Below are 23463 nucleotides of genomic sequence, written 5' to 3'. Positions count from 1 at the left end.
CCGTGTGGATGCGCCCTACTGCATGCACCTCTCGACGCACACCCCACCCGTGCCACATCTTGCGTCGCCTGTAGCCACCAATGCAACTGACCATAGCCGCCACTACAGCCACTCACGCCCATGACCGCACCGTGCCCCGTGCAGCCCAGAGCTAACGATGTTGCTGCCTGCGACCACTGCCGACATTGCTCGCACCTGCACTGTGCCATATGCAGCTCGCAACCGTCGATGCTGCTGCCAGCAGTCGTTGCTACTGACCCTTGCGCCCGCGATCGCACTGCACCCTGCGTCGCTTGCAGCCGACGCTGTCGCCAGCCGCAACCACCACTACTGCTGCTCTTGCTCACTGAGCTATGGTCATACCCCCGTGTTGCCTCGCCGCCACACCTCCCTCCTTCTCGCCCTCGTCCTCCTGCGCCGCACCCCGCTGCAAGTCTAGCGACATCTTGCTGTCTCTACCGCACCTGCCCGCACTGGCCAATTGCACCAACGAGTACTTCGACCACGGGCGACACCACCGATGAGGTATGTCATTCCCCTTGCTCGTCAGTTACATTACATACTATAGTATACTTATCGGCTACACTCCACCACGCTCGGGTTAGCATAGGTGAGAGAGAATTATATTTTGAGAACTACGACTTCAGTGAATTCTTAGGTGCGGGTCGAGCCTGTCTGTTACGTGCGAGTGCCAACGGAATTATTTCGCTCGGTGCCGTAGTCACCATCGTCGCTCAACAAGGGTCAGAAGATCAACGCAATTGTCATCGGTCACCCAACCCAGAGCTTGGAGCTCGGCAAAACCCCATGAGTCGGGGGCGTGCACGTACATCCGCCAAGGACCACTACATCACATAGTTTCATTACCGTAGGAATTTACCCTTCATACGATGTCACCGATGATGTCTGGCATCAACCAAACGATACATATTTGAAGAAAATGCATTTTGAGATGTTAATAGAATAATTAAAATTTTATATTAATTTCTTAGTTATTTGCATTAAATAAACTTGATCCCACTATAAGATTAGTTTTATGCTATATGACTGAGTTATCATCACTCTGTATGTTCTTTCCCCCCTATCTCTTTCATCTTTAATCAATATTGCATGGTTTATATTTTCAGTGAAATCAATATTAATCTATTTTATTTTGCAAACCCGTTTTCATATACCTTAATTGAAGGGCTAAAATGTTTGGTCCGGCTTTTTTTTGTCCCCTTTAATTTATTCTGTTTAAGGCCTTTCTGGCAATGTTTTGTTCAAATTTTCATTTTTTAAAAAAGTTAAATGTGCCTTTTTACAATTATTATAAAGACATTGAATTTTGTTTTCAATATTTTCTAGTTTACCAAATATTATATTTTGTTTTGGGGCTTCTTCAATGATAAAGCCTACCAAAAATCTTTATGTCACCTCTAGAACATACATGAAATTGTAAGTTATTCTTCATTTATTTCCTACTTATTAATGGGGCTGTATCAACAAATAGTAGTAGATATCTTTGTTTTAAAATTACGCTTGAATTCACAAGTGAAAAGGGTAATAAGTGGTCAACCTGATCATATTTCTCTTTTAATAAGTTAAACTTTCACGCTTTCCTTCATTACTGTTTTTTTTTTAATTTTAACTTTTAATTTTGTTGTAATCATTAATTCAATTGAATAGAAATGTCAATGTTCTTGAAATGTTTTTCCTTATAGGGTGTTCTTTACTGAAATTTTAGTTACAGCATACTCAGTATTGCAATTAAACATCAATATTAATATTCCAGAAATTCTTCCTGCATAAAAAATATTAATGTCATCTCAGAATAGGTGAAAAAAATATTCAGCTCATGTTTTTGTAATGAATAAACTAATGTCATCCATTATTTTGTAAAATTTTATTATGTTTCTATGTGAGGAATTTTATTTATTATATTACTTGTATCTATGTCCTAACTATTCCATAAATGGATTAGAAATTACCTCATATATTTCAGCTGGAATACTCTCAACAATATATTCTATATGTAGATTCCAAATATATAACAAGGCATTACTGATTTTACGTTTTTTTCTACTAAACTCCCTTATAAAATACCAAGATAAGTTGCTTCCTTGATCCGAAATGGTTTGGCTAGCTAGCTCCAGACCTTTGCTATCTTAAAAATAAATATTTTGAGATTATCAGATGTCTTATCAAAATGATTATTTCTGACTGATCTGTGAGGCCGCACTCATTGACTCAATTTTTTAAATATAGCTTATTTTATTTGGGGGAAATTATGATATCATCCTATGTACTTCGACATTTGAATGTTTCTTTAAGGTTATATGAGCCATATGTTAAAATGTAAGGAATTTGGACTTGTTCTAGCCAGACAATTGTTTTATGAAAGCATCCAAAATATCTTGAGCATCGCTTATCTTTCAAAAACCCCTATAATGCCAAAATAAATCAATAGAGTACGGCACAGATTTCCTTGACTAAAGCTGAGAAAAGAAAGTCTCGAAAGACTTCTATCATGGCACAGTGTCCTATATTTATTGCATCATGACCTCGATGATAAGTGGGAGAGCTTCCTTGGATGCCCCAAAACATGAATGCATTACAAACTCACTTTTATCTCTCTTCTCTCTTTTCTCTTTCTTTTGCTCTCCCTCGTTCTGTCTTTCTCTCTCTTTTTCTCTCTCCCTCGCTCTCTCTTTCTTTCCTCTCCCTCGTTCTTTATTTCTCTCTCTTCCTCACTCTCTCTTTCTCTCGATCTCCCTCGCTCTCTCTTTCTCTCTCTCTCCCTCTCTCTCTCTCTCTCTTTCTCCCCCTCTCTCTCTCTCTCTCTCTCTCTCTCTCTCTCTCTCTCTCTCTTTCTCTCTCTCTCTCTCTCTCTCTCTCTCTCTCTCTCTCTCTCTCTCTCTCTCTCTCTCTCTCTCTCTCTCTCTCTCTCTCTCTCTCTCTCTCTCTCTCTCTCTCTCTCTCTCTCTCCTCTCTCTCCCTCTCTCCCTCTCTCTCTCTCTCTCTCTCTCTCTCTCTCTCTCTCTCTCTCTCTCTCTCTCTCTCTCTCTCTCTCTCTCTCTCTCTCTCTCTCTCTCTCTCTCTCTCTCTCTCTCTCTCTCTCTCTCTCTCTCTCTCTCTCTCTCTCTCTCTCTCTCTCTCTCTCTCTCTCTCTCTCTCTCTCTCTCTCTCTCTCTCTCTCTCTCTCTCTCTCTCTCTCTCTCTCTCTCTCTCTCTCTCTCTCTCTCTCTCTCTCTCTCTCTCTCTCTCTCTCTCTCTCTCTCTCTCTCTCTCTCTCTCTCTCTCTCTCTCTCTCTCTCTCTCTCTCTCTCTCTCTCTCTCTCTCTCTCTCTCTCTCTCTCTCTCTCTCTCTCTCTCTCTCTCTCTCTCTCTCTCTCTCTCTCTCTCTCTCTCTCTCTCTCTCTCTCTCTCTCTCTCTCTCTCTCTCTCTCTCTCTCTCTCTCTCTCTCTCTCTCCTCTCGATCTGTCTCTCTATCTTTCTATCTCTCTTCTTTCTCTTCTTCTCTCTCTCCCACCTCTCTCTCTTTCTCTCTATCTATCTATCTATCTATCTATCTCTCTTCTTTCTCTTCCTCTCTCTCTACCACCTCTCTCTCTTTCTCTCTATCTATCTATCTCTCTTCTTTCTCTTCCTCTCTCTCTACCACTTCTTTCTCTTTCTCTCTATATATCTCTCTTCTTCCTCTCCCTCTCTCTCTCCCACCTCTCTCTCTATCTCCCTCTATCTCTCTCTCTCTTCCCCCCCCCCCCCCTCTTCACCCTCTCCATGCAGCGGTAATGACTGCCAGTATACCTCTAGAGCCAGATTTGTATCTTTCCAGTAGGATCGTGTCTTACCTGGACTGATAACGAACTAACTCTTGAAGAATGATCCAAGCTGCCCTCCACCTTTGACCAAAGTCCATTTTTTTGGGCCAGTTAATCTATCTGGGCACCTTAATCTAATGGGTTACAGACGCCCATGTTGATTTCTCAACCCTATTCATAGTTATTTATCTTTTGATGATCTATATAGGCAATTTAATAAATTAGTGGGACCTAATCTGACAAGTATATCTTCAATTTTAGGTGATGTCATTTCCAATTCAATGAGTAATTCTTATGTTCCTAATTGATATGAAATGTTTTCTTGAGAGCTTAGATAAAGCTATGCTCTGCTTCAGATATCTATTCATATAATTGGGCGACTGAACAAAATCATAGGTCATATGTTCTTGATACATGAATGATTGATTCAAACACTGAGTTTTGCCCTAGAGTCCTAATAAGTTAAGTCGTTACATAGGATTAGCTAGAGGAATTAAGAAATTCGAATTTGCATGACTTAACCAAGTTAAACAAAATTTATTTCTCCAGTCCAATTACATATGTTGAATGGATAACTAACAATTTAACATATTACCCTAACTCAAGAGTAGGTGTACTTCCGAGAGTTCAAGTATGCATGAGTAGTGCATTAATTCTCTAAATAAAAAGAAGAAAAGTAAAAATGCTGTCCACGAACGTTTATTTTAAAATTTGTAAATAGAAATAACTTCCAGCTCAAGGTCAGTTTACAATTTAAAATAGAAAAAACTTCCAATTCAATTAACAAATAATAATCAATTTAATTTTAAACCCTAATTCAAACTTCCAAGAATAAACTTATGCATGTGTGTCGCACTGATTCTCTAAAATAGAAAGAAGAAAAAGTAAAAAATGATGTCCACCAACGTTGATTTCAACAATTTAAAATAGAAAAAACTTACAATTCAATTGACCTAATAAATAACAATTTAACGAATGATAACCCTAATTGAAGGTTCGGTGTATTGCACTGATTCTCTAACATAGAAAGAAGAAAAAATAAAAAATACTGTCCACCAACGTAGATTTCAACTATTTAAAATAGAAAAAACTTACAATTCAATTGACCTAAAAAATAACAATTTGAGGAATAATTACCCTAATTGAAGGTTGGGTGTATTGCACTGGTTCTATAAAATAGAAAGAAGAAAAAAAAATGGCGTCCACCATCGTTGATTTTAAACGTAGTCCAAAGAGTCGGCGATGAAGATGTTGACTCGTATGAACTGAGTCCACAGAAATTACGAGTAAAATTCTAGAGAGAGAGAGTGAGAGAGCCGTCAATTACGACCACCGACTTGCACAGCGCATTATAAAATCCGTTCGTCGTCAAGAACGCCAACCTGCTGCGCCTCTTCTCACCCTATTCCTCTCTTGCTCTCGCCGCTCTTGAACTCGGCGTCCCCACTCGAAATTCTCTCTCTCTCTCTCTCTCTCTCTCTCTCTCTCTCTCTCTCTCTCTCTCTCTCTCTTTCTCTCTCTCTTCCACTCTGTTTCTCTCTCTCTCTTTCTTTCATTCTCTCTCTCTCGCTCTCTCTCTCTCTCTTTCTCTCTCTCTCTCTCTCTCTCTCTCTCTCTCTCTCTCTCTCTCTCTCTCTCTCTCTCTCTCTCTCTCTCTCTCTCTCTCTCTCTCTCTCTCTCTCTCTCTCTCTCTCTCTCTCTCTCTCACTCTCTCTCTCTCTCTCTCTCTTTCTCTTCCTGTATCTCTCTCTCTCTTTCTCTCTCTCTCTCTCTCTCTCTCTCTCTCTCTCTCTCTCTCTCTCTCTCTTTGTGTTTTTGCGCGTGTTTCTCTCTCGCTGTTTCTGTGTGTCTGTCTCTCTCTCTGCTTCTCTGTACGTGTCTCTCTTTCTCTCTCTTTCTCTTCATTCTCTCTCACACTATCTGTATTGCTCTCTCTGTTCTCTCTATCTCTCTCTTTCCTCCCTTCTATCTCTCACCTCTATCCACTGTTTCTCTCTCTCAGACTTTCTCTCTCTCTCCCCTCTCTCTCTCTCTCTCTCTCTCTCTCTCTCTCTCTCTCTCTCCCTCTCTCTCTCTCTCTCTCTCTCTCTCTCTCTCTCTCTCTCTCTCTCTCTCGCTCTCTCTCTCACTCTCTCTCTCTCTCTCCCTCTCTCTCTCTCTCTCTCTCTCTCTCTCTCTCTCTCTCTCTCTCTCTCTCTCTCTCTCTCTCTCTCTCTCTCTCTCTCTCTCTCCTTATCTCTCTATCTAGCTATCTATCTATCCATCCATCTTTCTCTCTATCTCTCTTTCTCTTTCTGTATCAATCTCTCTCTCTCTATCTCTCAACCAATCTATCTCTCTTTCTCTATCAACTATCTCTCTCTGTCTATCTCTCGACCAATCTATCTCTCGTTCTCTGTCAATCTATCTCTCTACCAATCTATCTCTCATTCTCTATCAATCTATCTCTCGTTCTCTATCAATCTATCTCTATACCAATCTATTTCTCGTTCTCCATCAATCTATCTCTATACCGATCTATCTCTGGTTCTCTATCAGTCGATCTCTCTACCGATCTATCTCTCTTTCTATTTATCTATCTATCTCTTTGTCTATCTATCCATCATTCTCTCTATCTCTCTCTCTAGAGCCATGCAAGAGTACAACGAGAGATACGAGGGGGGAGCCGGGCAAGGGTCGACGGCTAACGCGCTGCACGCGGTGAAGAAGCCGCCGCCGAAGCCATGGCGGAGGCCGGCCGCGCCGCAAGCGCCGCCCAAAGTCTACCGCGTCGAGCCGCGCGGCTTCCGCCAGCTCGTCCAAAGCCTGACCGCGGCGCCGCCCGCCCGCCGCCTGCAAGACGCCGCCCCGCCGCCGCTCACTCTGCGCGCCGCCGCCGCCGCTCCGCCGCTGCCGCCGGCGCCGGCGGAGCAGTCGCCGACTTCTCCTTACCAGGGCTTCTTCAGCCTCCCTCTCCTTAGCCCCGGCTCTATTGCCTTCCTTGACGACACCAAAGTCAGCTAGTTTGCCAGAAATATTGTTCAGTAGTATGTTTTTCCCTTCTGTAATAAACCCTGGAATTATTCTCTGTTTTTTATGACACTCTTGATGTATTATCATAATCAATACATAATCGAGATAGGGAGCTAGGAGGGTTTTCTCCTTACCAAGGATTCTTCAGCCTCCCTCTACTTAGCCCCGGCTCCATTGCCTTCCTTGACGACACCAAAGTCAGCTAGTTTGCCAGAAATTTTGTTCAGTAGTAGTAGTTTTTTTTCCCCTTCTTCTGTAATAAACCCTGGAATTATTCTCTGTTTTTTATGACAATCTTGATGTATTATGATAATCAATACATAATCGAGATAGGGAGCTAGGAGGGTTTTCTCCTTACCAAGGCTTCTTCAGCCTCCCTCTCCTTAGCCCCGGCTCCATTGCCTTCCTTGACGACACCAAAGTCAGCTAGTTTGGCAGAAATATTGTTCAGTAGTAGTTATTTTCTTCTTCTGTATTAAACCCATGAATTATTCTCCTTGTGTCTCTCTTTTCTTCAGACCATGTTGATGTATTTGATTAACAGCTTGATAAGATCGTATATCCTTATAGGAGCATTTTTTAGTCTGTCTGAAGTTTAGGTTAGACTTCTTCGTTACTTTATGATTTGGTGTAGCCGTCCGTTTAGAAGTGTAGTTAAGAATCAAGCTAAGATCGGCCTCTTAGCTCACTATCTCGATCCTCCCAATAGATACTGTTCAATGGTACTGTTTTTTTCTTCTGCAATAATCCCAGGAGTTATTATCCTTGTGTCTATCTTTTTTTTCGAACAATGTTGATGTATTTGATTTAGATATGATCCTCACTCTGCACGCGACCGCCGCCGGCGGAGCAGTCGCCACCTTCTCCTTACTAGGGCTTCTTCAGCCTCCCTCTCCTTAGCCCCGGTTCCATTGCCTTCCTTGATGACACCAAAGTCAGCTAGTTTACCAGAAATATTGTTCAGTGGTAGTTGTTTTTTCTTTTCCCTTCTTCTGTAATAAACCCTGGAATTATTCTCTGTTTTTATGACAATCTTGATGTATGTGATTAAGATCGTGATACGATCCTATATTCCGTTTGTGGCACTTTTGAGTCATTTGATGTTTGGGTTAGTCTGCTTTGTTTCTTTATGATTTGGCAGTCAAGAATCAAGGTAAGATCGGGCTCTTAGCTCACTATCTCGATTCTCCCAATAAATATTGTTCAATGGTCGTTGCTTTTTCTTGTGTAACAAACTCAGGAGTTATTATCCTTGTGTCTATCTTTTTTTCTGACCATGTTGATGTATTTGATTTAGATTAGTGTGCTTGATTAGCAACATGATACGATCCTGTATTCCCGAGGGCAGTCATTTTCTCCCATAGTGGCACCTTTTTGTCATCTGATGTTTAGGTTACTCTGATTCATTTCTCTACGAATAGGTGTAGCTCTCTGTCTAGGAGGGCAGTAAAAAATTAATGTAAGATCGGCCTCTTAGCTCACTATCTCGATCCTCCCTGTCTCGGTCCCATCCCCTTCACTGGCCAGTGATCCTCCACTATCGTGATTGTCCATCAGATCTATTTGATATATTTGATTTAGAGTGATGTGCTTGATACCCCAAATGGCAGGCATTTTTGCCCATTTGGGTTGCTTCAGTCGTTTGATGTTTAGGTTAGACTGATTCCCTTCACTATAAGTAGGTGTACCTCTACCTTTAGGAGGGCACTCAAGAATTAAGGTGAGATCTGCCTCCGAGTCTTGGTCCCCTCCCCTTGATGGTCCTGCGATTCTCTACCCTAGTGATCATTTCACCAGATCTTCAGCCAACTCCCCTCCAACTTAATCCCTACCTCTAATGATCAGTTCTCTTCTGATATCCAATTATCCCCGTCCCTGCAATCGTCAACCCCTCACCGCATCTTCACGCAGCTCTGATCATTCCAATTCTACTCTCTAACCCCTGGAACATCTATATTTCTCGTCTGGCCCACCTCCCCATACAAGCCTACATCAAGGACCTTATCCAGTGTAGTTCTTTTTCTTCTGTAATAAACTGGGGAATTATTATCCTGATGTCAATATACTTTTTGATTTATCTTTTTTCAGAAAATTTTGATATCTTTGATTTGGATTGATGTGTTTGAATTACAGCTTAGTTGTTTTCCTCTGTCATAAACCCATGAATTATTCTCATTGTGCTAGTATATATTTTGTTTTGTATTTTTCTGAAAATCCTGATATCTTTTATTTAGATTGATGTGTTTGATTTAACATCATAGTTTCTTTTCTTCTGTAATAAACCCAGGAATTATTCTCATGGTGGTAGTTTATATTGTGTTCTATAATTTTCCGAAAATGCTGATATCTTTGATTTCGATTGCTGTTTTTTATTAGCATCATATAAGGTCTAAAGTCTCAGAATTTTTGCATTGGTTGATGAAGGTTGAGAGGGAGGAGACCCATAATATAATAAAAATTTGTACCTTTGGGGAAGCTTCATAGCATGTCTATAAGTCACCTCAAAAGCAGTTGAAGTAAGCAGTTTTGGTAAATAAGAGTGGTTAAGAGGATTTTAATCTTGCTTGGTTTGTTCATCTGTGACCAAATTAAGAAGTAGTTTTATTTTCTTAAAATGTTTTCATCAGTGTTTATAAAAAAATGGAAGGTATTCTATGTATAGTTTTCATAGTTTGTGGACTTGGGCAGTTAGAGGAACCCTCCATGATCAGGCTAGGTGATGTGACAAAGATTCATGCACATGCTTCCCATTGTATAGTACCATAAACCCAATAAGTATCAAAGTAAGATCGTTTTCTATGGTGTACAAAGATATAATTTTTTATATGACTTTTTCATATTAAGATACATTTTCTTCATGTGTGCAGTTTCTTCAAGGTTTCTAATTATAAAATTATTATCCTAATCAATACATACTGGGAGGGATAAGGAAACATAGTATGTTTAGCAAGATGTTGCTGATGGGAAATAGAGGCAAAGATGGATTGAAGATGAGACAGAATTATCAAAAGGCATCATTTACAAAGACTAGGTGTCATTAGAACCTGACATCTTCCAAGTCATTGTTGTGTTTTCTAGTTATCTTTGGGACAATTAATTGTTGTTATTTTTCATTTTATAGTGATAATTTTATTGGAGGATTTGGTTAGAATGATAAAATATACCTTCTAAGAAAATAAAAAGCACTAGAATAATTTAAGAACATTTTGGGTCCATTCTTATAGAAATATGGTCATAATATTTGATTAAATAATATATGACCCCACTATTTGATTAGATAGGTGCTTGAGTTTAGATATATTTGAATAATATTCATCTTCAGAGATTTAGTGTAAGATTCAGAAGTACGTAGGAGAATAAATATTAGTATCTATCTACTATGTTGAAATGATTCAATTCATATAAGATGAGGTAAATCATTTTAACCAATTAGATAAGTTTAATTAGTTTAAATTATTAGATGTGTTGGAAAAAGATGCAATATTTTGGGGTCATTTAATAAACTCTTTAAAAACAGGTGGATTCAGTCAGCGATTATTTGTTAAATTATTGCATTGGAATTCTAAGGTGAAGAATTCAAACATGAATGATCTAAGTGAATTGATGAATAGAGAGAATTGAGATATTGATGAGATGACTAACTTGATTAAGTCAAGTTCAATTTGACTTTAATTTCAAAGTATGCATCCTGATAAGTGAAGTATTATTTACCTTGAATTTTTATAGATTATAGGGACAGGTATATCTGTTTGTGTGTGTATTTTTATTAGCTGAACAGATATCCAAGGTAATAAGGTTGAAATAAATTGTGAAATCTACTATGATTTAGCATGTAAGAAGTGTTTGGTTCTGTATATGATTGATGAGTTGAATCTGATTTTTGGAGCAGAATACAACAAAACAAAAATGGATCTCAAAAAATGATCAATGAAGCACATGAATGACCAATTCATACTACTCAAAATCAGATTTGTAATCAACCCATAGTGTTAGACAACCTTTAGACGTATATATGGGGCCCTCGATATGTCAGATCTCCTCATCGTCTTCAGGAAAATGTAACCGTAGAAATTTGAAGATATTTCAATCACTTAGAGAACAAGAGTGAACTCAAGACAAAGAATAGAAGGGTGGGTGTCCTTTGGAAATTCTCTAGAGAGGATTCTGAAAAAGGGCTTTTGTCTTTTATCCTAAAACAGTTTTTGTCTTCTCCATTTCTAAGTATATCATGTAATGTCCAAAAACATTATGATTGTGATCCTAAAGGTCCGTATAAATGTCTAGTTAAAAACTATATAAACCCAATTACTCTTTATTGACTAATGTAATTAATTACAATATCAAACATTTATATTAATTGATCAAGGATTAATTTCACATAATAGGTAAGATAGATATGTCAAGTTGCCAACTATGAGGTGAAACCACGTTATTTAAAAGATATGGAGTTATTGAACTCTTTCATGGAACTTTCTTGTCATCAATTATGGTATATGTAAAGTTATTTATCCGCATGACACTCCTAAGATGAAAGAGGGCATGTTCAATTGTCAAATTCTAACCAGTCATTCTATGCATTGTTTTCTTTGAGCTTGCATCCTATTATCTTATATTCATTCCCCAATCATCTTCATAGACTTTTGTTGCATCAGAGCCAAGATCATTAGGAATCTAGAGATCATAGGCTCGTACATCATAGTCAAAATAAACCCATTTATCCAAAAGATGCTCCTGGTGTCTCAGGTCAAATGATCACTTGCACAACTATGATGTTAATCAATGTAGCTGATAACTTGGTAAAAAAACTATATAAAGATTCATACGTATGAATTTAGCTAAATATTTTCATAAAAAGCATTCACTTCTGTCCTTGGAGTCCACACAATTTTTTACAAGATCAACATCCTCATCGTATGCATAGGAGATAGAGATATTAAATTCAGATAATGTAATGTACCTGAAAGTGAAAAATAAGTGTGGGGTGAATTGAAGTTCCGACAGAATGAGCATAATGAACTTTGGAGATGGAATCTCCTCCTGAAGCCTTGGTGGTGCAAGCAAAGAAGAAGAAGAGGAGCTCAACACAAAACTTTGGCTACCTATACGTCCAAGATTTAGGAGTAGAACATACAGAACCATAGATATCAAAACTAGGATCTTGGTTCTTATTATTCGTTGTGCCTAATTCAAAAAGTTGTTGCCTTGATAGCCCTGAATGTTAATAGGGCCAAAAATTGCGAGGATACAACGAAAAGAGTACCAAGGGAAATGTAAGGGACTACCCTGAAGCTGTATAAAATCATGAGGCTCATCCTTCCTCAGTTCACATATTATACAGATAAAAGGCTTACAGAATAATTGAAAAAAAATCTAATTTAAATCGTGCTCTACGCCTGAAACCCTTTCTAAACTCATCTACTTGAGTTTGATTCAGATGTAGAGTAGAAAACAGAGGACGGGATAATCGTACACGAGATAACAAACCACTCATTTATCTAAAGGTTTAACATTTGGTATGATATCGCAAGCATGTCTAGAATGCTATGTTCTAGTCTCATCCCTCAAGGATTATCATTCAGCTCTTTTTAAAGACTAAAAGATTCCAAATAAGCAAAAATGGCAAAAAATATAGCCTAAATATATACATGATTGGAGAGGCCATGAGTCCTAATAATTCTCCCAATAGTTTCTAAGCTGGGACATGTGGAGGAGGAGGTTATCCCCTCCAAATCCAGTCACACTGCTGGTCATGATCCAAGGAGGGGGTACCTGGTAGTGCTTTCTGACCAGATCTAGAAAGTTCTTGATGTTGTCGTCCGGGAGATTTCCTTTTTTGCCTTTTCTCTTGTCGCACTTGGTGAACACAAATGTCATCGGAACCTGAAAAAAAAATAACCCAAATGAAAGTAAAGAAAAACCCAAAGTCTAACAGAATAAGGATAAAAAAAATTGAATGTAAAAAATGGATAGGAAATATATTACCCATGGTAGGTAAAAGATAATGGATGGAAAATAACAATATATTCAATAAAGGGATGGAAAAAAAATGTATGATGGGTCTGATAATTATTAATTGAAAAGGGCTAAAGTATGTACATTGTTACGGCCAAGCCAATTTGCACAGTCCAGATCAATTTTCTGAGGAGGAGTGCTGGCATCGACAAGGAGCAAGACAGCGACGAGGGTTTTCCTGTTTAGGAAAAAACCCTTGGTGAAGACTGACCAGTCCATTCGAACCGAATCAGGAGCATTGGCAAACCTGCACAGTTAAAAATTTTCATTAAAAAAATCCATATTTGACGAAAAATTGGAATTGGAATATACAGAACTGAGCCATGGACAAATGAAGAGAAATGAGAAAGAGGATTGCAACTTTAACTCTTATTGCTAAAGGTAATCCTAAACATGTTGGGCGATGTATTAAAAAAAAGCCAAGAACAAAGCAGATGTTGGCAAGAATTTTTCAAAAAAGAGTATTTTTTGAAGAATATCCATATATCTGGCATCTGTATTACCACTTATTCAAAAATATGAATGCTAACGCCGTCAAAGAGATCAAGAAATAACGAATCAATGAGTTTATATACCTCCTGCAGATAAAATCGGTCAGGAAGCTAATAAGTGAAAGTGCATAGTTACAAAGAGGAAGAACTCCACATTGTTGAGCTCTTAAAATCAATAATTACTAGATTCTGAATTTTTTTAACCTCCAATTGGATAAACAGAAAAACAGATAATTAGACACATAGACAAATAGGTTGTAGATAAACAGATGGATAGAATATATATATATAAATAGATAGTTGCTGACAGGAAGGAAGAAGCAAGAAGAAAAATAGTCGCTAATAGGACGAACTCCATGTGGGTGGGCTTTAAAAATGAATACTACAAATGATAAATGAAAATTTTTTAATCCAACGCAATGAATTCACCATAGTCACCAATTTACAATAAATAAATCGACTACTATCCAAGGTATTGACTAACTCATAACCAGTATAAGGGCCATTGACCAGAATGCAAACACTCAAAAATGTAGTATTAAAAGATTAAGGCCAACGATATGAAGACAGTATAACTTTAATATTGCAGAACATTGATGATTCATTAAAATCAAAAGGTCGTTATGCCTAATAAAAATTGAATTGTTAATACCAATGCCCAGCCAGTTTCCAAACAGGACAGCTTCCTACAGGAAGAGTACGCTACAAAGTTCACAGAGTAGAAGGAAAATTGCATGCGCCATGCTTTTAGAGAAGTCAACAATCAAGAGACTGTATTCCGCCCGTTTGGAATGCATTTATAATAAGATAAATTAAAAATATAATAATCAGTCCTTCTAAACTATATGATATTGGGTTAACAACTTCCAATTTTCAATGGTGAGCACCTGATAAGCCATCAAAGATTCTGAGTCCAGGAAGAATGGATGTCCAGGATATTGGAAATTACATCGTAGAGAGTGATCGAAACCCATCATGACAATTCTTAAAGTTCAAAAGCTATCATAACATTGGTAAGTAGATAGATATGTAGGTACCGATAATTTTTTCATAGACATAGACATATGGATAAAGAGATCGATGGATAAATTGGTAGACAAAAACAAAGAAAGAAAAATCGATAGAGAGAGGTCAATAGATATGCAGATGGAAAGATAGGTATTTCTTGGTACAAACGCCAAAAATTCTGAACATTTCACCAGTTTGCAAAATATTTGAGGAAAAAAGGAAGAAAAACTTACCCATAACCAGGAAGATCCACAAGATACCAGCTTTTATTAACCAAGAAATGGTTAATCGCTTGAGTCTTTCCTGCAATGAACAGGCATTTCATCAAACAGATAGCCCGCATAAACTCTCATCAAATTTCACAAAGCAAAAAAAATTCAACGATGATGAATCCCAAAAGAAACCTGGTTTCTTTGAAGTAAGCGCAATCTCCTTCTTCCGAGCAAGCACATTGATGAGGGACGACTTCCCCACGTTGGATCGACCAACGATGGCGAACTCGGGGCGATCATCTTTAGGGCAATCCTTCACCTTCGGACTGCTCTTCACGAATTCCACCTCCGTGATCTTTGCATCACCCGCGTACGGTCCCACTACAATGTTCGACCCCGGCAAGATCATCTCCGGCGTGACATCAACGATGTCCACTCCCGGCGGAATAAACAGATTCTCCCGAGCAAAATTGAAATTCTTAGAAGAAGAATTAGACTCCGATTGCCCGGCCGAAGATTCAACCGCAGCAGAAACTGCGCCTGATTGAGTCGCCCGCAGTAAGTTTCCTCTTCTGATCGATGAACAAGGAGACGGAGAGGTGCGATTGGGGACGGCGGATGCGAAGCTCCGGAGATTGAACAGATGCGATCTGAGAAGCATCTTCGGCGGGAAGAATCAAGGACGAAGAAGATGAAGATGAAGATGAAGAGTGAAGAACAAGAACAAAGAACAGAAGCTGAAATTCTAAACGCTCAGTTACCTACGGCTAACATGATATGGTTACGGAACGGATGACGATTCGTCAACCGTCTCGTCTCTTCCCGGCATCGTCCTTGGAGCGGCATCTTCGTTAAAACGCCTATGGACACGGATGGGACGGTTTTTTTCGTCCGACTGGACGAAAATATCGTCACGTCCACGAGGTTGGACGAAAACTGGGATGGAAATTCATCCCGGGATGAACCTGGTGGACGGGACGGTTTTTTCGTATGAGTGGACAAAAAAAGGTCTGCGAGGTTGGACGAATACCAGGACGGAAATTTGTCCCGGAACGAACGGACAGGACAGTTATCGTCCAGTCGGACGAAAAAACCGTCCCGTCCGAAGGTCTCGGACGATGGACGATAAGAGATGGACAAAAATCTGTCGGATTTGCTTCCGGCGGTTGAGATCTTGCCACGTGGCATCGCTATATCAATTCCTTCACATTTTGCATCAAAGTCCCTGAACTGATGCCGTCCAAAAGTAACTGTACATATGTCCCTCCCCTTTCTCTCTCATCCATATTTCCCTAAAAACTTAGAAAAATCTGTATTAATTCAATCAGACCTTGGAACTACTTTTATTGGATATTTTATCCGGGACAAGGGACGAGACAGTTTTTCCCCAGATGAGACGAAACTGGCAAAGTCAGGATGCGAACGGGACGATTTTTTGTCCTGGGATGAAAAACCGTCCCGTCCACATCCCTGCACTGAGTTTAGTTGTCAGAAGGGATGATCTTCGTCCGGTCCCATCCATCGTCCACATCCTGGACGATCCGGAAATATAACGCCACTACAGTCTACCTTGTTGTTCCATTCCATACATTCTACTATGCTCTTCGTAATTTGTGCCCGAAACTTATACATCTTTAATATGTTTTGCTTAAATTATGGACTGAAAATTTTAAGACAAATGATTTGTTGTTAATTTATGTTATAAATTGCGTGATAGACGGATGATGTATTATACATATGATAAAACATTATGTGACAACGAGTGTGGTGTGTCATCCATGATGCCAGGTAGGGATGGATGATGGATGACAAATGACAGTTACAAATGGATGGGACATGACTGAATGGCTGTCCATTCAGTGAGTTGAGAGGATTTTTGGTCGTCCTTCCATGTTTTGTCTTCCTTGCCCTCTTGTCATCTGTCTTGTTCAGTCATTCTTCTCTCAAAAATGTAACAAATGATATGATAAAATGAAATTTTAGTACATTCGTCCTTCGTCCTTGGCATTGGGAATGGAAAACGGTAGACATTCCTATTCACCAAATTTTTAAAAATAAAAAATAATCATAAAATGAAATTTTAGTACATTTGTCAAGCACCCTAAAACGAAAAAAATCATCCCATCATTTAGGCAGATTAGTTTCCGTCCCGTCCAAAGTCCGAGGCTCTGGACAGGGTGATTTTTTGTCCCCAGAACAAAAAACCGTCCTGTTTGCGTCCATATCGCTCGCCCTCTCCTTCCCTCTAACTCTCTCCCTCTCCCAATTCTCTCGTCTCTCTTTCCATCAGGTCGGGCCGACGATGGCTAATGACAGAAATGACTTCGTTCAGTCATCCGTCCACTGCTGTGACGAATGACGATAAGGGATGCGACACGGATGGTGATCACAACATAACAGGGATTGTAGTGCAAGATCGTCCAGGACGGAACGATCTTCGTCCTGTCCTACGTCCCAATTTTTAGACGTTCATCAGAATCGTGCCATCCAGTGTTCGTCCCGTCCCAAATATTTTCGTCCACGTCCCATCCCGTCCAAAACATTCTCGTCCCGTCCCACGTCCAGGACAAGGCAGTACATTACGCCTCTCGGAATTTGACACGTGGCACAGTGAGGAGATTTTTTAGTAAAATTGAAAAGAAAAGGGGATATTAGGATACTCTTACTCTCACTCTACTTGAGAAAACCATTGCACTAATTCCGGATCGTATCTCTCAGTGCGTGCTGCTACGTACGGGGAGTCATCCGTCGTTCAGACTGTCGTTCCCATACTACGTGAACGGATAATAGAGGAGAGCAATGGTACAAACTGAAATGCACGGGACCGGTACGCCAGCCACGTCATCGTCCTCCACTTACATCTATCTCTTTTAAACGATCTATATAAGAACAGATGAGAGAGAGAGAGAGGAGAGGAAGGAAAGAAGATGTCATGGCTTGCGAAATCCTTCGCAAATCTGATCGCAGCGAACGATGATGAAGACGACGACGAGCAATCGGAGGAATTCAATCGATCGTCGATTGCAGAAGTGGAGGTATCGTCTTCTCCGACGGAATCCGATCTAGAAGAGGGAAATCTTGGCAAAGGCGTGAAAGAGGACATCTCAGAGCTTTCCAAAGCCCTAACTCGCCAGATCTGGGGCGTAGCGTCGTTCCTGGCTCCTCCTCCGACGAGTTCTACCGATGATTCGCAGTCTGATTCCGTAGATCGCGAGGTAGTTGATCAGTCGCCGAGTATTGGTGGGATTCGAAGCGATTTCGCCGAAATTGGGGGAAGGTTTCGTAGTGGAATCTCAATTTTGTCTGGTACTAAAGCTGTCTCGGAGATTTCCAAGATTGCGTCTAGTTTTCTTCAGCTTGGAGCTGAGGCGGAGGATGATTTGGAAAATGAGCAGGAATTGGAGAGTAGGAGTGATAGTGGCGGGATTGGAGCTATTGGAGTTACCGAGGAGGTTTTGACGTTTGCAAGGAATATTTCTTTGCATCCGGAAACCTGGTTGGATTTCCCTTTGTTCTCGGATGAGGAATTGCCGGATGGTACGTGAACAATTACTTTTGCTGAGTTTACTCGAAGATTTCAATTATCTAATCATCTGGTATTACCAAGGTCAGGGAGAAAATTCTTCCTTGCGCTTAGCTACTTTTAGATATCAGGACGAAGGCCTAGCCATTGAAGGATGTAGTTGCATTTGAATGGAAATTGTATGATCTTAATTAACAATCTTGTGATTAAATTGGATCGTGCATTTTCTAATCGACAAGTATATGTGGGAATGAAGACCATATACTTGTGAATTTTTCGCTATTTCCTTGTGTCTTTGGACATGGTTGCCATGTATAATTGTCTTACCGTCATGTATTTTCAAGATGACCATACGGAAATAACTTCATCATTTATGTATTTTAGTGAATGATGCATCTTCAATCCCATTTGAGACGAGAATCAAATCATCTTTCGAAATTGGAAAACCTTCATTGCCTTGTCAATTATTTTCAGATTGGCTTATGGTGTTTGCTTCCCTAGATAATTTTCCTCTAGAAAACCTTCTGCCATATAACGATAAAATAGTGAAATATCCATTCGCAGGTTATTGCTCGGAAAAACGCCATTTTATTTATTTATTTATTTGTTAGTTATTTGCGTTATAATGTTAAAAAACTCCAATCGCTCTACAAAGATCAAGAGAAAAAGATGCTATAAGTTCGAAGTGTCATCCTTTTTTGGGAATGAGTTAAGTACAGAAGTATGACCTAGTGAATCGTCCACGATTTCCCAGAGAATTTGGATTGGATATTTCAAGCATGTGGATTATCAAAACATTCTTGGGTTCACTGGTGGCGTTAGATCTGTACAAGAACCTCTTATTTGGATCTTGGATTTGTCGCAAACTGCTTTCTCTGAACACCCCTAATCCAGGCCTCAAGCAATTCTTTCATGAGGAAGAGAATGAATCCCTTGGTGAATTGGGAGAAAATGGAGAGAGAATAAATACGAGAGTCCCTTTCCACTTCACATGATGTTTACAGTCTACAAGCTAGGATTGGTGGACGGTAGACATGGTTGTTCTGTTCTCTTTGTGCGAATTTGTGCGAATTGTTTGTTCTGTTCATTTATCCGAACAGAACAAAAACGAATTTGCAGAGAACATCACAAAGACCCGTGTGCGGTTCGGATTGGGCAAATTGTGCGAATTTTAAACACTATGTGAATTTTGTTCGAATTGTGCGAATTTTGTTCGAATTGTACGAATTTTACAATGTGTGCGAATTTTGTGCGAATTCGTGCGAATTTACAACATCTGAAAATTTGTGCGAATTTTGTTCGGATTGTGCAAATTGTTCGAACATCTGTTCTAATTTTCGCACAAAAAAAGAACAGAACAACGAAACAGACCCTGTGCGGTTCTTTTGTGCGAATTTTTTTTTCGTTTTAAACGAACAGAACAGAACGACCATGTCTAGTGGACGGTGACAGGTTCGTTATCTTCAATCATCATTACTATATTTCATCATCGACATCATTGGATGATGAGTGGGCAATAACACGATCGCCATCTTCATCGTCATCGCCGGTGCATCATCATCATCTTTTAGTCGACGTGTGAGTTCTACTCTGTTAATTCTCCCCTGTTTTGTCGATGGACGACAACTTTATCGTCATCATAGCTGTTGTTATCATCATCACATCTGCTTGACTCGACCAACTGACGATGATGATGAAGATGAAGAGTTCATTATCATACACACCTTGTCGTCGCCGTAGACCCCGAACCCTACTATACCCTTCTTCATGGAATATGTATTCTGGGTGGCCTTTCTTGGAATGCATTCTGGGTAGTGTCATAACAGTGTCCTTGTTGGGATGTGCCAGTGACTCAAAGGATTGAAACCAATGATACCTGTAATTCGATAGAAACCTTGATGTGTGTTCCTATGAAGAGGAAAGTACCCCTACCAGGTGAAAGTAATGTTGTGCTGTAATTCTTCTCAGTGATTCATCTACCCTTGTTTTTGCTCTGAGAACGAGAGAGAGGGAGAGAGTGAGAGAGAGGTTTTACTTTCAATTTCATTCCGCTGACTTTTGCTTTTATTAAAGTTCGCCTTTTCTATCTTCGGTTGAGGCTTTCTTCTGCAACTCCATTTGAAAATCTTCAATCATGAGCATGGAAATTTTCTCTACAATATCTGACTTGAGATTTTTCTCCATGGTATGGAAACTTTCCGCATCAATTTCTTTTAGAATTTCTCTTAAATAAATTATTATGATGGAACTGATGGTTAGGGAACTTAAGTGGTAACAGATCAAAGGTGTATGAGATTGGAAGGACAATTTAGGTCTACTCAAAGAATTGTGTGTTGTATTATTTTCAAAGTTACCAAACTACCGTTTCCCAGAATTCTATAAACTAGTATGAGATCTAGTAACTATATTTTTTTCTCGAAAAATTATGAATGCATGGAATCGATTGGCGGATGAAGACTCACCAGGCCCGTCGATTTCTTGATTGTTGCAGCAGATTTTGACATGTCTGATGCGCAACAAGAACACGCGCTTGCCGTTGAGCGACTGGTTCCAAGATTGGCGGCCCTTCGGATCGAGCTGTGCCCTGGGCATATTAGCGAGGGAACCTTCTGGAAGATCTACTTTGTTCTCCTCCACCCCAGGCTCAATAAGCAAGATGCAGAGCTTCTCTCCACGCCCCAGGCGAGTTCACTTCCGAATCATCATCTTTCCTCTTTCCACTTTCTCCCCTGAAATTTTCTAGGTTTTTATCAGATCAAGAATTGAAAATCCTGCTTGCTCCTGGTAATTGGTAGCTTCACGAGTCGTTAATCCTTCCGATCTCGACTTTCTCTCAGAAATTCGAAGTTTCAGATTGACATTAGGATCGTAATTTAGATATCGGCAGCTTCTCTGCTGATAATCCCTGTAATCTCAACCTGCTCCCTGAAATATCCGAATTTCTGATCGAAATCCTTTCTATATTTGGAAATGGGTAGCTTCTCCATTGTTCATCCTTTTCATCAGAAACTTTTCCCTAAAATTAATACTTTTTTTTATCAAAAGCCTTTCCAAATTTGGTACTGGGCGGCTTCTCCGTTGTTAGTCCTTTTCATTTCGACCTTCTCCTGAATGAAATCCTTTCCAGATTCGGAAATGGGCAGCTTCTCCACTGTTAGTTTTTTTATCTCAACTTTCTCTGAAATTTAAAAGTTCCTGATCCAAAATCTTTACCATATTATTTCTGTAAAAAAAAATCTTTATTATATCTGGAAATCGACAGCTCTCCGCCGATAATCCTAATGATCTCAACCGTCTCACTGAAATCGGCAGCTTCTCCGCTGGTTACCTTTATGATCTCAAACTCATACGTGAAATTTCAAAGTTTCTGATAAATCATTTCCGTATTTGGGTATCTCACATCTAATCATCATTATGATCTCAACCTTCTCCTTGAAATTCCAAAGTTTATGATCAAAATTTTTTCCTTCTCATAATTAAAAACCAGGAACTTCTCCGTTGATTCTTCCCAAAATCTTGATCTAATCATTTCCATTTCGGATCAAACATCCTGATCGCCTCTGGAAAATTGGCCAACAACTAACAAACGCCGGATCTGGTGAAAGAATCTTCTTCGGCCTCGTCATCTTCAATTCTCCACCTTTCAGATCGTCGAAGCGAGGGCGTTACTGCTTCAAGACTTGCAGACTCGAACAAAATCCTCCCCTCGTGACTGGCCATCGGCAGCACCGGCAAAGGAGACGGAGACGGAGTCCGAGGAAGAAGATGAATCAGGGGGGGATGTCGAGACGGACAAGTATCCAGTGGCGACGGCAGAGGTGAGAATCATCGACAAGGCCGTCATTGACGAGGACATTGTTCACGTGAAGGCTGAGAAAGTCGAAGAGGTGACAATCTCTGCCGCCGCCGCCGCCGTCGTCGCTGTCATTGCCGAAGACGAGGATGTGTCCTTCAGCGATCTGGAGGACGATGACGAGCTCCGGCCGGGAGTGCCGCCGACGAGCGCCTCTCCCGCTAAGTCAACGCCAGAGGTCAACGAGTGGTCTGACCTTGATGACTTGGACGTGGCCTGAGGAAGAAGACTTGGACGTGGCCTTCGCTTCCTTCCGTAAGTCTTCTCCTCTGTATATATTATAATAAGACAACTGAAACCTCTTTCTTCCGGTATTTATTTTTATTGGGCCGAAATTAAAAAAAAATTATAGCTTTTTAGCCTACTAGGTGAGTTAACTGATATCCTCAATTTGATATATTTGTCAACATTAAAATTGAATGCAGCTCTGTTTGGATTATTTTTCGCGCAGAACTTAATTTATATATTTTTCATGCTTGCTATATTTATTCAGGATCCCTCTTTCTTCCGGTATTTATTTTTGTTGGGCCTAAATTAAAAAAAAATTATAGCTTTTTAGCCTACTTTGTGAGTTAACCGATATCCTCGATTTGATATATATGTCAGAATTAAAATTGAGTGCAGCTCTGTTTGGATTATTTTTCGTGCTGAATTTTATTTTTGTATTTTTCATGCTTGCTATGTCTATTCAGGATAAATTAAAAGTTTTGTAGGCTGGGAGAAAAAAAATTAAGGTTAGAGATAAATTAAGTCTTTTGCTAAGGCTTTTCTCCCTCTTCTCTTACTCTCTTCATCTTCTCCTTTTTTAATATGTCTATCTACTTTTCTTCATAACTTTCAACTTCTCGGCCTCTTTCCATTGTCTTTTTGTTCTCGTTTTTCATTAACTTCTCTTCTCCTTTTCATCCTCCTTTCTTCCTCTTTTTTTCTACTTTCCTTCTTTCTTCTTTTCTTTCTTTTTCATCATTTTTTCTTCCTCCTTTATCGTTTCTTTATTTTTCATCGTTGTGTCTTCCTCTTTTCTTCTTTTCTCTCCCATTCGTCATCTTTTCTTCCTCTTTTATTCCTCTTTTCTTCTTTTCTCTCCCATTCTTCATCTTTTCTTCCTCTTTTATTCCTCCTTTCTTCTTTTCTCTCCTTTTCATCATCTTTTCTTCCTCCTCTCTTCCTTTGCCTCCTTTTCATCATCTTTTCTTCATCATTTCTTCTTTTCTCTCCTTTTCTTCCTCTTTTACTCCTCTTTTCTTCCTCCTTTCTTCTTTTTTCTCATTTTCATCATCTTTTCTCCCCTTTTTATGTTTTTTTTCCTCCTTTTTTCTTCTTTTCTCTCCTTTTCAACATCTTTTCTCCCCCTTTATGCTTTTTTTCTTCCCCTTTTCTTCATTTCTGTCTTTTTCATCATATTTTATTCCTCTTTCACTCCTCCCTTCTTCTTTTCTGTCATTTTCATCATATTTTATTCCTTTTTTCTTCCTCCATTCTTATTTTCTTCTTCTTTTCCTCCTCTTTTATTACTCTTCTCTTCCTCTTTTATTCTTCACCTTTGGG

General features: G+C 39.6%; 3 protein-coding genes across 5 annotated transcripts; 2 read left to right on the top strand and 1 right to left on the bottom strand.

Moving 5' to 3' along the window:
* Positions 1 to 5895: 5895 nt before the first annotated feature.
* On the top strand, positions 5896 to 6949 carry LOC144707944 (VQ motif-containing protein). Its single transcript, XM_078581226.1, has one exon. It carries the CDS (start codon positions 6436 to 6438, stop codon positions 6805 to 6807), a length of 372 nt encoding a protein of 123 aa, XP_078437352.1. The 5' UTR covers positions 5896 to 6435; the 3' UTR covers positions 6808 to 6949.
* Positions 6950 to 11626: 4677 nt separating this feature from the next.
* On the bottom strand, positions 11627 to 15292 carry EMB2001 (P-loop containing nucleoside triphosphate hydrolases superfamily protein). 2 transcript variants are annotated; one of them, XM_078581271.1, is made up of 5 exons: positions 14732 to 15292; positions 14561 to 14630; positions 12913 to 13075; positions 12586 to 12696; positions 11627 to 11773 (listed from the first exon to the last, which is right to left on the bottom strand). In XM_078581271.1, the coding sequence occupies exons 1-5, from the start codon at positions 15198 to 15200 to the stop codon at positions 11756 to 11758; spliced, it is 831 nt and encodes a 276-aa protein (XP_078437397.1). In that variant the 5' UTR covers positions 15201 to 15292; the 3' UTR covers positions 11627 to 11755. The 2 variants fall into 2 exon arrangements, with proteins under 2 accessions (XP_078437397.1, XP_078437396.1); XM_078581270.1 differs by lacking the exon at positions 11627 to 11773 and having other exon boundaries at positions 12293 to 12696.
* A 2145-nt stretch (positions 15293 to 17437) lies between these two features.
* LOC144707574 (uncharacterized) lies at positions 17438 to 22279 on the top strand. Of its 2 annotated transcripts, none has more exons than XM_078580757.1 (3): positions 17438 to 18076; positions 20557 to 20744; positions 21710 to 22279. In XM_078580757.1, exons 1-3 carry the CDS (start codon positions 17467 to 17469, stop codon positions 22133 to 22135), a joined length of 1224 nt encoding a protein of 407 aa, XP_078436883.1. In that variant the 5' UTR covers positions 17438 to 17466; the 3' UTR covers positions 22136 to 22279. The 2 variants fall into 2 exon arrangements, with proteins under 2 accessions (XP_078436883.1, XP_078436882.1); XM_078580756.1 differs by having other exon boundaries at positions 20554 to 20744.
* The last annotated feature ends 1184 nt before the right edge of the window (positions 22280 to 23463 follow it).

Source organism: Wolffia australiana, chromosome 9 (genome assembly GCF_029677425.1).
Source record: "Wolffia australiana isolate 7733 chromosome 9, ASM2967742v1".
NCBI classification, from domain to species: domain Eukaryota; kingdom Viridiplantae; phylum Streptophyta; class Magnoliopsida; order Alismatales; family Araceae; genus Wolffia; species Wolffia australiana.
This window is presented reverse-complemented; position numbering and strand designations above follow the sequence as displayed.